Source organism: Dromaius novaehollandiae, chromosome 24, assembly GCF_036370855.1.
Source record: "Dromaius novaehollandiae isolate bDroNov1 chromosome 24, bDroNov1.hap1, whole genome shotgun sequence".
NCBI lineage: Eukaryota > Metazoa > Chordata > Aves > Casuariiformes > Dromaiidae > Dromaius > Dromaius novaehollandiae.
Genome location: NC_088121.1, coordinates 2,646,342 through 2,660,724, shown reverse-complemented (window position 1 = coordinate 2,660,724; position 14,383 = coordinate 2,646,342). Strand labels below are relative to the sequence as shown.

The 14,383-nt window shown below is 38.0% G+C and overlaps 2 protein-coding genes across 38 annotated transcripts in view; one reads left to right on the top strand and one right to left on the bottom strand.

Moving 5' to 3' along the window:
* Positions 1 to 12,647, top strand: part of SKI (SKI proto-oncogene) — a 122,744-nt gene extending 110,097 nt beyond the window's left edge. For 2 of the 3 annotated variants that reach the window (XM_064525433.1, XM_064525434.1), the window contains 3 exons: positions 671 to 972; positions 3,668 to 3,898; positions 7,813 to 12,647. In XM_064525433.1, coding sequence (XP_064381503.1) covers positions 671 to 972; positions 3,668 to 3,898; positions 7,813 to 8,001 — 722 coding nt within the window. In that variant the 3' untranslated portion in view covers positions 8,002 to 12,647. Of the gene's footprint in view, positions 1 to 670; positions 973 to 3,667; positions 3,899 to 4,673; positions 6,807 to 7,812 lie in introns of those variants that run through there. The other variant, XM_064525435.1, reaches the window with a different exon arrangement.
* MORN1 (MORN repeat containing 1) overlaps positions 1,053 to 14,383 on the bottom strand; it is a 220,845-nt gene continuing 207,514 nt past the window's right edge. For 28 of the 35 annotated variants that reach the window (XR_010392799.1, XR_010392789.1, XR_010392793.1 and 25 more), the window contains 2 exons: positions 10,819 to 12,109; positions 8,187 to 9,823 (listed from right to left, as the gene is read on the bottom strand). The gene's annotated coding sequence lies outside the window, so the exon portion shown is untranslated. Of the gene's footprint in view, positions 1,492 to 8,186; positions 9,824 to 10,818; positions 12,110 to 14,383 lie in introns of those variants that run through there. The other 7 variants (XR_010392813.1, XR_010392811.1, XR_010392817.1 and 4 more) reach the window with 6 other exon arrangements.

Below are 14,383 nucleotides of genomic sequence, written 5' to 3'. Positions count from 1 at the left end.
GTTTGCATAAAAATTGTGATGTTTTTCTATGATCAAGAGCTCTCTATAAAAACCTTCCTGGGATGTGCACAGATAGCCCATAAAAATTCCAGAGTGCACATGCACACAAGTGTGAAACTTTATGTCAAATGAAGAATGTGGTCATGTAGTTTCAGTACTGCATCCATGGAGTTGAATACATAAAGCAGAGGTCAAGAGCCAGTATATTCTTAAACAGTATTCAGATCTTGAACCCCTCTGTGAAAGATGAAGACACTGATCTTACCTTAAAAGTCGCTAAGAAAATTCTGCTGCTGACTTCACGATGTCCAATCCTTATTCAGTACATGTAGTTTATGCAAAAGAAGACATTTTACCACAGAAAACCCCAGGATCATGTAGCTAGGAGTCCCTGAAAGAATCAGTTACTTCATACACATGGAGAAGACAATGTTTGTGATGCAAATCCTAAAGTCACAATTCAAACAAATTCAAAGTTGGTCTTATAGTTTGGTCAGATTTGCATTTTCATCATATTTCAAGTATCAAAGCATAACATGAGAGGTTTTTTTCCTTCCATTTTTTTCACTGATTATTGAATATCTCCATTTTACAAAAGGGCCTCAGCACATTTTGACTTATAGTAGTTTTAGACTTTTTTTTATTAATTTTAGATGTTTCTGTTTTTCAGTCACCTCCTCCTTATCCTCGCTCTCCTCCCCATCCTTTACTTCATCCAGCTCTGCAAAGGACATGAGCTCACCTGGGATGCAAGCCCCAGCCACACTCAGCACTTCATATGAGGTTGCAACACATTCTGACTCTCACAGCAGTGGTTTGGAAGCTGAGCTGGAGCACCTAAGACAGGCACTGGACAGTGGCCTAGATACAAAAGAAGCCAAAGAAAAATTCCTCCATGAAGTTGTTAAAATGAGAGTGAAGCAGGAAGAGAAGCTAAATGCTGCTTTGCAAGCCAAACGCAGTCTACATCAGGTAATTCCGAAAATCAGCTTTGTCTTATCCCTGTCTACATATATTCTTCCAGGTAGAAACCATTAGCTAGTCTCATGTTTAAAAAAAATGCCTCATTTTTCCCAGATGAGAACAGTATTCATTAAAGTACTGTTTGTAAACTCAGTATACAGGAACCGTTCTTAGATTTTTAAGTTTGTTAGCTGTTCTTGCTTTAGGCTGTAAATCCATGTTTTTTAAACCAAAACTAAGCATCTTTTCGTTACTGAAAACAACTTGTAGTCCAGCACAGTTTATTATTTTTTATTTTCACTGAACTAGAAACACTTCCGTCCTTATGGAGACTCTGTATGTAGTTTAAAAGATCTGTAAAAATCCTACCATTGCCCAGCTGAGGAAAGCATAACTGCTGATGCTCTGATGAGGAGCTGAAACTACCAGTCTTTATTAAGCTTTCCATTAGCCATGCTCCACTGGACATTTCCTGTTATCATTCAGTAGAAGAGTTCCTCGTCTTTGTAAATCCTTGATGTATCACTCCTATCAAAGAAAGAGTGGTCAGACAAAAAAGCTGCAGATATGTGCTGACCATTAGCAAATCACAGTGACTGAACAGAAAGGTGGTGTGTTTTTTTTTTTTTTTTTATTCGAGATAGGGCAAAATCAGTACGTAGAAATGGAAGATAGAGTGCAGTCAGAAGATTTGCATGTCCTCTGCAAATATTTTAAGGGGAACTGTAACCAAGCTAGAAATGTAATCCATTAGATAGATCTAGGTTGCCAACTGTAAAGTAAGGGCCTTGTTTCATCTACCCTGGGGGACAAAAAAAACCACAGTGCTTGTCAAAATCGGATATACACAGCCGTGCGTGCTGGCACATAATGTTTTTGGTTGTTTTGGGGAATGAAACAAAGGACAGTAGCTCAGAGATATGTGTGTTAATATTTGAGTGTAATATGACTGCTGTGTTTAAAACATGGTAGTAGATTCAGATATTCTGCTAACAGGAAGGAGGAGGTAAAAGAGAGGTAGTAGTAAGTGCTTAGATATGAACACAATTAGAATTTCAAACTAAGTTAGCCTACTTATGTTCCTGTAAGGGGTACAGTATAGCAACCCAATTTCTGTGCTGCATATCTCTCATGTGAAGATGGCTTGTTGTGTACTAGCTGCAGGTCCAGGTCCTAGAGAAGGGAGACTGAGTGCTGTCTTTTCAACTGAACTGCTTGTTCTTTGTGACCTTGGGCAAATCACTTCATTTCCTTGTGTTTTAGCGAATGTATGTTTCACTTTATTTATTTAAAAGTAAGAATAAGAAACCTATTTAAAGGTAATTTTTAGGTATGTAGACTAAATATACAGTGTATACTTAAAGACAAATTATATGAAGTAGTTGACAAAACAGAGTTGAGCACTGAGGCATTAAATAAAGCAACATGTCAGAATGAGAGGGAATACGGTATCTGGCTGTCATTTTCCATTTGGGCAACTGTGGGTTTCCAGTTCCACACAGACAAAAAGTACATGTGTGCATGCTTCCAGTGACAAGGCTGAGCTAACAATGGCCTGGCTGGGAACTGAGATTGTCTAGAGAGTGAATTTCCCATGACCTGACTGCAGTGTTACTTAACAGAAACACGTTGCTGTGAGGGTTTGTCTCTGACAGGGAGGAAATGCTGCTTCTGGAAAAAAAGGAAAAAACTGAACTTTAGCTTGTCTAATTTAACCGTTTAGTAGACAGACCTTTAGTGAGATGTTTTTTCAAAGCAGAAGCATGCCTGTGATGCACAGGCATCTTTTAACAACTCTTTAACAACCTTTTAACAGCTTTTTAATAACTTCTGAGTTTCTTCCTCTGTCCCATTAGTTTCCTTATCATTATCACTTTAATTAATGGCTTTCTCTTGGATTTGAGATTTCATGATGGCAGTCAAGAACCTAGGCAGCAAGAGAGGCTTCCCATAGTGAAGCACAGTTTGGATTTATTGGATTTAGCTTAAAGTTTTAGCCTGGAGTTTCCCAGATATTGTAACAGAGCAGTTGATTGGCTACTTGCCAAGAGGCCTCAGGTAAGGCTACACACAAGTTACCAACAAAATAGCAGAATTGCTTCAAGGTTAGAAAGATTTTTTTATATATCTATATATCTATATATATTTCCCCCTCATACTTTTCTTAAGGTTGGGTTTTGGGTGTTCTTTTTGGCTTGTTAAAATGGAACTGCTTACAGATTTCTCCAGCAAGTAGTAAACTTTTTCAGCTTTGCTGTACGCAAGGGTCATTCACAAACTACATTTATCGTAACATTGTGCAGCTTCAGTTCAGGGTCTCCACAGGTGCAGGCATTACAGTTGATTCATTTGAAACTTTAAGCTAGTGTGGGATGCATTGCAAGTAGCTGTTGCCAACTCCAGATCATCCTTATTCAGTTGCAGATGGTCACAGCTATTTTGCTTGACAAAGCAAAATGTGGCTGTAGCATAGTGTTTTATTATCCAAGAATTCAAGGTAAGTTTGGCCTAGGATTTCATGCCCATTTGAAGGAGAAAAGTTTGTATGAAGTTTTGAACCAGGTTTAGATATAAGTCTTCCCAGTCAGAACTAATAGAATGGTGCGAATTTAGTTTTGATCCCTTCCGGTACAATTCAGTTTCCTTGCGCTAATCTAGTACCTGCTCCTCAGTTCTCACAAGTCTAACTACTTGTATATTCTAGGAGCTAGAGTTCCTAAGAGTGGCTAAGAAGGAAAAACTGAGAGAAGCAACAGAGGCAAAACGCAACTTGAGGAAAGAGATTGAGCGTCTGAGAGCTGAGAATGAGAAGAAAATGAAGGAAGCCAATGAGTCTCGGATACGACTAAAGAGGGAACTGGAACAAGCCAGGCAGATCCGGGTTTGTGACAAGGGATGTGAAGCAGGCAGGCTTCGGGCCAAATACTCAGCCCAGGTAAGACGTGAATGCTGAAAGCTAATGGCAAGTAAGCTTATTGCTGCTGCAGTTTTCAGGGTTAGTTCCAGTATCTGTTCTTCCTCTGATGCCAGTGGGCCTAGTTTTCTCTAATTTGATACATCTCCAACTCCATTTGTATAATACCTGTGCCCCTGTCATGTCAATTTACCACCCTAGACGTAATGCAAGGTGTTGAGAATTTTCCTGCACTTGGACCACCTGTGTCAATGCCACAATTTTGCCTAGAACTTTGCATGTTTGTCAGTTGAAAATCTTCATTTACAGAGAATTAAGACAAATGCTAGACATTATTTCAGCTCTACTTATATTCTGTTGGCCATGCCAATACATTGGGATGCATTTCACTACTGTAAATATTAGGCAGAGTCACTTTCTGTAATAGGATAAAAGATAAAGATCAGCCCAGACCTACAGGAACTATTTAAGATGAAAGAAGAAGCTAAAGCCCACCAATAAGCAAGCTGCAGAAAAGAATGTTGTTTACAGTGGTAAAGCACAAGAAGAGCAAACTCTCAGGTCTAAGAAAATACTTTCAGTGTGATCTCAGTGAAAGTTCTAGGAATGCAGGAACATGTTGTTACAAGTAATATGTACGCTTTAAGGTTTCAAGTTAAAAACCTTCCCACCCTCTCCACATCAGAGTCTCTTGTAATAAACGATTTAAAAGTTTATTTAAACCATCCGAAGCCAAGTGAACCAAGAGCTCAGGCTGCACGTCCTTAAGTCGCCTTGTTGTGTCTTGGTGTTGCAGGGCATGTGGAATGCAAGGCCATCCACTGTTCCAAGCCCTCTGAAATGACCCAGCATAACAGGCTGAGCTGAGAGCAGAACGGCAGCCTCCTGGATTTCCGTGAGAAACAGTCCTGAAGAGGAATCCATTGCATGCCCCGACTTCCCCTTCCTCCAATAAAACAATCCCAGTTGCCCAATAATGCCTTTCCTATAAAGGGGCATGGTCCCACATCCATTGTTAACCCCCTCAAACTACCCCTTCTCTATAGAGGGGGGGCTCCCAAACAGACCCTCTCCTTAAGGCTAACTCATCTTCCCTTATCTGCCTCCCCTGTAGCCTTGTTCTGATCAGCTCCCACCTAAATCTCCCTCTGCCAGACCACTTCCACCTGCCAGTGGTTCCCAAACTAAAAGCCTGGTTGAGAAATGCATAAATAAAAGATATGGGTCAGCAGGAATTAACAGCAAACAGTTTCTGAAAGATGGGGCACATTTAACTAAATTTAAACTCCCACAGCACAGAGATATGTATCACTTATATGCAAATGGCACATAAGTATCATGCATTTGCAAGAGGCTTAACTTGCATATTGTAATATAGTGGAATTAATGTTAAAAGGGATTTCTTCTAGACCATATTTAATATAGCAACTTTTCTGATACTCTGTGCATGCTGTTAAACACATGCTTCCTGTGTGAAGTTGGATTGCATGTTATTACTCCTAAAGCATGAGCTGCAAATACTGTTTGGTTATTTAAAGGAAGGCGGTAAAAAAAAGGAAAAGAAAAAGAAACAGAAATCTGAAATTCTTCTAACCCCAGGCTCTCAATAACGGGAAGGGGAGTGGTCCACTTGTACCGCTATGAGACATGTCTAACCAGGAGACCAGAAGCAGGAAATGATGCGGGCTTCCTCTCTAGCATCACAGGATGTCTCACTGATAAGAGGTGTCCAGACTAAACATAACCAGATTGAGAGCTGCTGCACTGGGCGTTACTTGCAGTTGACTTCCACTTCAGCAAAAAAAACAAGGCAACAGCAAGTGCAGATAAAGTAAACTGCATACTGATTGAATTAGAGTTTAGCAAATCTGAAGGTGTGTCCTCCCTTGTGTTGTGACGTGCATGAAAGTTTTGACAAGGTGGATTTTCAGTCTCCTGGTACATTCCCTCCTTTTTCTGGAGTTTCCCAGTACAAAAGGCTAAACTCTCAAAAAGCATTCAAGTAGCTGAAGATTCTGCAGGTTCATATTTTCTAAAGACACGGCACTTTTGCAATATCCATTGTAGCATCCTGTTGTATGTACTTGAGCTTGCTGTTACAGCACTGGAGTGCAGTACAGTGGTATAAGCACTCGCTGCATTAGAGTCCAAAAGCAGTAAAGCTGTATGAGGGCTGTGTTTGGGCTAACTAACAGGGCAACTAGTTTCAGGTTCTGGAATAAACACTTTATTTAACAGCTACTTCTGAGAGTTCTGCCTGGTACTTCCTGGAAACACATCCTAAGTAACTTCAAAGCCTGAATTTTACAAAAAGCTAATAGGGCTTAAGTTTCTAACTCATGTGAGAAGTTTGAAAACCAAGCTTTATACAGCCTTTCATCTTAACTCTAATTTGGCAAATAAACACAGGAAGTTTCTCACTTACTTATGTTGTATTCTTCACTTATTATTTTTGAGGAAACCACAATTCTGTAGACAGGCTTAGTCTGAGAGAAATAGCATCAAGCAGGCATGAGAGGAAATTAAACAGCAAATTCAGGGCTGTAAATTTCTATATGTAAGCTTAAAGAATTAGCTGCTAAATTCTTGCTGAATATCACTGTGGTTTATGCCTCCCATTTCCTTATCTTGGTACTGAGATCCAAGTATGGATGGCGGTGGCAGGGTATCCTTCATTTTGGCCCAAAAGGTATGAGTTTTTCTTTCCTTTAATAAAAGGTTTACTTGATCAGAGCCAGCCATGACACTGACACAGTCAGATAGACATGAGCGCTATAAGGGTTGAACATTATTTATCAGTTGCATTGGCAGATGGAACTGCTCGTCTAATATGCCAATGGCTTAAAAATTCCGTTATTACAAACTGGTGCAGTCCCCCTCCCCAGTTTATACTCTTGATTACTGGGGCTTCTTTCTGCCTTCATTATCATAACCAAAGAAAAAAACTAAGAGGATTGACTGCTGAGGTCTTTGGGGAGGCTATCATCTGATGTACCTTGCTCTAAGTTGGAAAACCGAGTGGGTAAGAGCTCAGCAAGTGCACCTCTTCTAACAATATTTATTTGGTATGTCTTTTTCTTCACATCCTTTTCTGTGCAAAGTTAGTAGCTACTAGGACTTCTTATTTGGGCCCATTCCTGTCCTGAGAAGTCCAACTTATTTATGAGTTGAAACAGTTCTAATTTTGACTGTCACTTGGAGAGTTTCTGGTTGTCCAGAGGATTCCTTTCCTTTTTGTCTCCCACCACCTACACTGTGCCTCCATCTGTCTCCTCTGTATCCACTCCCACTAAGACGTGCTTTACTGTGGCCATCATGACTCATTTATAGTCCCTTACATTTAATATAAAAGATGTAAAGGTTCTTGTATGAGAGGACACTACAATTGTTTTTGTTGGACATCACTGATACATAGCTCAAACAAGGCTCTTAACGAGCTACTGAGTATGTATGTTTTTGGTCATTCACATTAATAACCATTGTACAATATCTGAAATTGCTCAACCTTTGCAAATTTAGCTTGCAGTTTACTTTGCTGAATTGCCATCTGCTTAAAGAGATAATAAGGGCATAAGATGTACAGTGGCTGGAGTTTCAGTAAACAATTTAAGACACCCTTAACTATATACTGGTTTTTATATTAAAACGCTCACCATCCTTTCTGATACTTAAGCCACCAGAAGTATTTAGTAATTTCAAAGCTAAATAGTTCCTGCAGTGAACCTGGGTTATTGCACAGTGGTGTATAGAAAAAGTAGGTAAAAGGGAATTCCTTCCTCCACTTCAGCTTTGATCATCTTATGGCTGGAAGCATGAGGATTTATTACTCATCTCACTTTGTGTTAGGCTACTAGTCTGTGTTTAGGTCTACAAAATGATAATGGTATTGAAATGTTACAGTAGTTCATTGTGTTTCTTAATATGCTTTTCTCTAGATTGAGGACCTACAGGTTAAGCTTCAGCATGCAGAGGCTGACAGGGAGCAGCTCCGAGCTGACCTGATGCATGAGAGGGAGGCTCGAGAACACTTGGAAAAAGTAGTCAAGGAACTTCAGGAACAACTGTGGCCTAAATCAAGCAATCAATCCAGCAGTGAAAACACAATGAACAACCTTGAGAACTAAATAAACACCACACCATCTAATACACATACAGAATGCTGTATATGCACAGTAAGGGAGGATGTGTGGGGGTACGTGTGTAAGTGCATGTGTGAGTAGTTGTGTCTTAGCACACATCCATGAGTATGGACTTTTACATAGTTGGAAGGCAAATGTTACTCTTCATAACAGAAGCACTGAATTACATCTCTTTTTTTTTTTTTTAATCCATACAGCACAACATCTTACTGTGCCTATAAAACACAAAGTGTTTATAAACAAAATACTTTTAAGTCCACAGCAAATTTTCTACTGGTATACTCCAAGCAAGCAGCATCGTCCAGCTAAAATCAGAGTAAAAGGCAAGTGTGGCAATGTTTTTATGTTGCCCTTCTGCCTGTTGGAACATTTTGGAATTTAAAAACAAACAAACTTTTGTTATAAGCTATTTAAAATAATTCATTATACAGACTTGGTATTAAAACAATTAACAAGATTTTTTTTATAATGAACCTTTAAAAGCAAAACAGAAATCTTCGATGCACAATTTTTAGTGACTTGTTATAGGCTTTGGGATTCTTAATGCAGAAGCCCTCTGGTGATGATGCCATTTCATAGCAGTTTTCCAGCCATTTAGGAAGCCATCACAGTTTTAACCCTGTCACATGGTTGTATGAGATTTTCAGAGTGCTCTTCAAAGTTGATTTTTTTTTCTTAGAAACAATTATCTTCATTTCCTGTGCTGAAGAAAGGAAGATGCAGGGAAGAGGATTGTAAGGGGGGAGGGGGAGAAGATGTATGCTTGAGAATTATAAACCCAGCCTTACGGACTTCAGTGTTTGTAAATCATGCCATATTCTCTAAAGACATCTTCATTAACTGGTGTGTTCAAAAGACTCACTTCATCCAAGAGCACTTCAGCTTTGGGAAAAGAAACAAGGACATAAAGGAAGGAAATGGATGATCTGTTAAGTTGGTTGAGAAATAAAGCAGAAGGCACATGCATTTTTCAAGTCATTCTGAAATCTTTACTTCAGCTTTCAGTTTTCTGGAAAACTCATCCTTGTTGCACCATCTTACCATAAATTCAGTATTTACCTTATTCCGAACTGTCTGTCAGGATTACTGTGCCCAAGGAGAGTGCAACATCACATTATCGAATACTACAGAAAAGAAAAACAACACTTTTGCTGCTGTGAATAAGCCTTCTTTTGTTTTGTTTTGTTTTTTTAAAAAAAGTTACTTTAATTTTGGGATCCAAGCCGCAGCCCCGGAATGAAAATGCAGCATGTCATCACTTTGTGTTATTACTGTTGTTGTTATTGTTGTTAATATTATTTTTTTAAAAAGAACTGCACTTTGTCAGAAACTTTCTTTGCATTTTATTCCATAGTTTTAAAGTTTACAAGATGAGCATTCTAGATTCTACCCTGCTTAATAGATGTGAAAAATCATCAACCCAGTTTTCCATCATGTGACACTGTGTCATCATTTACATTTATGCAAAGTGAGTATTCAGCAGGTATAGAATGCTACCAAATAACAATTATCCAGAGTAGTGCACTACTGGTTCTATTTTAAACCTGTTTTTTTTGCATGGCTGTGTCTCTAACACAACATGGGAGGCAGCAGTGAGGGGGCTCCCAGAAGTGCTTATCAAATACAGTTGGTGCTTTACTGAACATGAGAAAAGTCCCATCCCCCCCCCCCTCCGCCCCAAACACTCACCTCTTATACACTCAAGCTTATGAGCATAAGATGAAAATTTGACCTGGGGCTGCAGATGTGCCTTCCAGCTCATTTTTCCTCTCAGCATGTTATATAGGAAATGCTGATGTTTTTTTACCTTAAAAATAAAAAAAAAAAAAAAAAAAGGAAGAAAAAAAAAAAGATAACCCTATGCATCATCATACACAGAAGTTATTGTAAACAAAGAACCATATTTCCAGCAATCTTTATTTGCTTTTGGACATTAATCCCAGTAGATGGAAAGTGGCTGCCAATCCTAAAATTATAGTCTTTACTTACAGTATGTTAGAGAGACTTTTTTGAACAAGAGCTGTTTGCTTGAAATCATTATAATAACCATTATAACTGTGAGCATTAACAAGAAGTAAAGTTCATATATATGTTTTAGGTACAAAAAGAAGAAATATGAAAGGCATTGAATTACTGGGACAATGTAGAACTCTGGGGAGCAAGAAACAGTTATACCAAGTAAATTACATGAAACTGTCCGTTTATACAGGGCTTTGCCCTTGTGTGTTTGGGATGCTGGAGACTGAGTCTAGGTGCAGATCTCCTCTTCTAAAGTGCAATGCAAAAGGAATATTGATCATGCTTATGCAGTTTTTTATGTGGATTTTTTTTTTTTTTGCATCTTTGTATGGGTTTTTTTTCTGCAATTATTAAGTCATATGCATGGAATTAAAATCTCTGCCACACTTATATATTCACTAAGGGGCATTATTATTGTCTTATGTAAAGGGTTTAATTTTGTTATGCAGTATGCATAAAAGTGTTCTCAGCCTTATGATTTCCAGATCTATATTATTCAGCTATTTCTTCAAGGGAAACTAAATAATTTTAGCTATAGTTGAGCTTTTTTATTTCAAAGATCTGTCATATGCTGTGCTTTATTGCCATGTTAAGAAATTACACATAGAACAAATCTGTTTTTTCCTCCCACCATTGGCTTTTTTGAAGTCTTAATTTTTAAATTTTGATCTTTTTCCTGACTTCTGATTGTGTCTCTCCTGTTATGACTCAACAAAAAAAATCGCAGCATGTCTGTCCGAATTTGTTTTTGTTTTGTTTTTACCGGAAAAGTGGCCCACTTACCTGTAGCATGTCACACAGTTTTTCTTTCTTGCGTTCCTGGGCAAACACACTGATTCACTGGCATAATTTCTTCTGTGCATATGATGTTTTTATCCTCCAGAATGAATGAATTCTGTAATTTTTCAAAGGAAAAAAAAAGGATAGTAAATAATCTCATCAATAAGTGTGCAACAACCAGCATCACCTCTGTTTCACAGAGATTTGCAAGGAAGAATTCTCCATAATGAAGCTACAAACTATTATGCTACAAAAATGCTGTTTCTTCTTTTGCTGTGTATTATGATAATTCTATTAAGTGTAATATTTGACTACTGAACTTCATAATACTTGACGTTAAGAGTCTTTAGTATTTGATCTTAGGGAATGAAAACATCCTAATAAAAACATTTCTAGAAATTACAGTTTAAAATCAGTACGATTAAATAAGGTGCAAGAAGACTGGGAACAAACCTTCTACACCAGCAGTTAAATGACAAGAGGGGTTTACAGAATAGGATTCCATCTTAAATCATTTTGTGTCTTTTCAAAATACATTTTAACAGTAAAATCTTAATATTTCTGGAGAGCATGTAACTTATTTCTAATTCAGAATTCCTGTGCATGTAATTTATTTACAAATTACGCTGTCTGAAAAAAAACGTGGAGACACGAAATCTAGAAAATGTCTGTCAAAATGGTGGGAATCTTCAGAGGAAAAATTTCTCTGATGGTGCTTGAGGTGAGTGAGTTCTGTGTGTAATTTCTGCTGGCAACACTTCAGTAAAACAAGTGTTAGCCCTTTCAGATGGGATTGCTCTTCTTTTGACTTACTGTTGGGTCCCTGCTGCATTCCATTTGCACTCCAACTGGTGAGTGTAGGAATTGTAAAGTCACACCTTCTCATTTTATCTATTCTTTAGTTTCCTTTAGGAAGTTAAAAGGGAGAAGAGGTGTTTCATACAGGCTGTTGACTCTCCCTGTACATAAAAATATATTACTTAATACTTGTATATTCAGTTTAATTACTCATTGTTTCTATTTCTGAAAGAAGACTTAACGAAGGGAAAAAATACCAACAGCAATAACATTCATATCTATGGAGCAGCTAACTAGTATACATAATATTCTGCTTTTCAAACAGAACTAGCCAATGTAAAAAAAAAGTTAAAATTAAATTCAACATGTAAATACTTCTTTTCATTTTACACTGTTGTATTATAAGTGTATATGGTGTTTACTTTTTCAGAACTCTTTCTTACCTGGTAGTTGTCTTGTTTTGAGAGTTGTGTTTTTAACTAAGAACCTTTGCTGTCTGTTAGGAAAAACAACAACAAAAATCTTTTTGCAAGTTTTAAATGTGGGTTAACCTTTCTCCATCATTTGCATTTTATTCGTCCTTATTTTCACTGTAAAAAGTACTTTATTATCAAAAGGTTGGTTTTTTTTTTTCCTCCTCCATTCTGCCTTCCCATCAGTCCCTGTGTTTTAGAGGGAAGTTGTTTTTTTTTTTCTTAAATCACAGAAATGACATTTTTTCAACTGAGGAAAAATAAATCTTTACATTTATAATAGCCAATAGCATTTCAGCACATTTTTGTTATCCTGGTCTCTCCTATGCTGCTGCTAATGACAATATTATGACTTACTCTACTATTCTAGAACTATTTTTATGTAAGTAATGTATGCTTTCTTGTTTATAAATGCCTGATTTAAAAAAAAAAAAAAAAGAAAAAAGCTTGGCATATTTATCTATTTCGCTGTGTACCCTGATAGTCCTTTTACACCCCCTTTTCCACATCCCCTCCCCTTGAAGCAGATAATATTGTAAAATAAAGGACTTTATGAGATTATGTATGAAAATAGCTATGCTTATATACCACAGTGACTGAATGTACAGTGTATAGACGCATTACCTAAAATAAAATTGTTTGTCCAGAAAAAAAAGGCTTTATTTTTTGAGCTCTCATGCCTGCACTTGGGGCCTAAATTGTTCAGGACCGGTCACTTCAGTGACCCTACAAGTATCAGGAAAAAGTCCTTGGTACTTCTGTTGAAAAACAAAACCATCACAAAGTATTTTACATTAAACAACATACACTAATTGACACTTCTCCCCCCCCCCCCCAATGGATAATTGATTCATTATCTCATTTGCCTTAAGTTAATTTCCTAGCTTACATAGGTACAGATATTTAAAGCAGTAACAGAGGTAACAGCAATAATAAATGCTGCTTTACTTCAGTCCTGGCCAGGAAATCCAGTACCAGCTGCACTTTCTTCCAAGAATGTCTTCAACCCAGCAGATTAAAAAGGTGCCCTTGGGCAATAGCCACTTTAACTGAACATGAGGTTGTGGGCTGGTGGAATCAGGACACTGTTGGAAACCCTCTGTTCCCCTTCAACCTCAAAAAAAACAAACAAACAAAAACAAGAAAACACCCACCAACTACCTCTTAAGAGAGGGGGCTCTGCAACTGCTCAGCCTTGCTGCAGCCTAGTCCTTACACAGCAGAGCTGAGGCATGAAAGACAACGGGTTTGAGTCCACCTCCCCCCAGCCCCCCCCTTTCTTAGCAAGCCTCCTTTTGTGCATGTTGAGCAGGTCATTGTCTGATATGGATGTATAGAGAGATATATATTTATAAAACTTCAAGGCTAACATTGGCTGGATGTTGCTGCATGGCATTTACAACCCCAGAAGTCTGAAGCCACAGACCACTTTATTATTATATGCTAATACTATAGTCTTATTAGCTCATTTTAGTTTGCAAGTCAATTTCTTACACCTCAGTTTTCAGCTCATGCAACTTCATCACATTTTTGTCTTCTCAACACACCCCCCCCCCCAAAAACAAACAAAACACCCCCTAACAAACAACAACAAAAACATTTTGCCTGGCTTCAGTAGGTGAAAGTAGACTTCAAGTCTTTCAGATATAGGAGGGAAGCTCAGATTTCCTGCCATGTTTGATCTCTTCTTGCACACCACAAAAAAACACAAATCTCCCCCCCCCCCCCCCCCCCAAAAATGTCTTACTGCCTTAAATGTGCTTAGGCATACAAGCAACCTGAGTCTGAAAGTTACAAAGGCACCTTCTTTGCAACTCCCCCTGCTCCTGATAGCCTAGTAACAAACCTCTCTAAGATATCATTTAAACAGAGCACTGGTTTCAGCTCTGTTGCATATGACAATATTGAAAGGAGAAAGGAAATATATTGGAAAAGATGTGTACCTCTTTCCAGGGAGATTCTAACAATGAATTGTCAGATGTCTATTGAAAAGTGAGACATGTAAGCATATAAAAATTTGTACCAAGGCAAAGACAAAGAAATACAAAGGAAAAAGGCAGAAAGAAGAAGATGGAAACATATGTTAAAGTAATTTTCTCATGGTCTTCTGAGAAATGGCTAAAGAATTTCCATAGTGTTGGTACATTTCTTAACATGCCCTTGTAAAGCAGTGGAAAAGCCAGAGAATGAGCAAACAGGGCCTAAAAAAAATTTCTACTTCATATTTCTGATTCATGCAGCTTATTTTCTGAGGGGTTGGTATCGTCCCTCTTTCCACCACCTGGATATTAACAGTG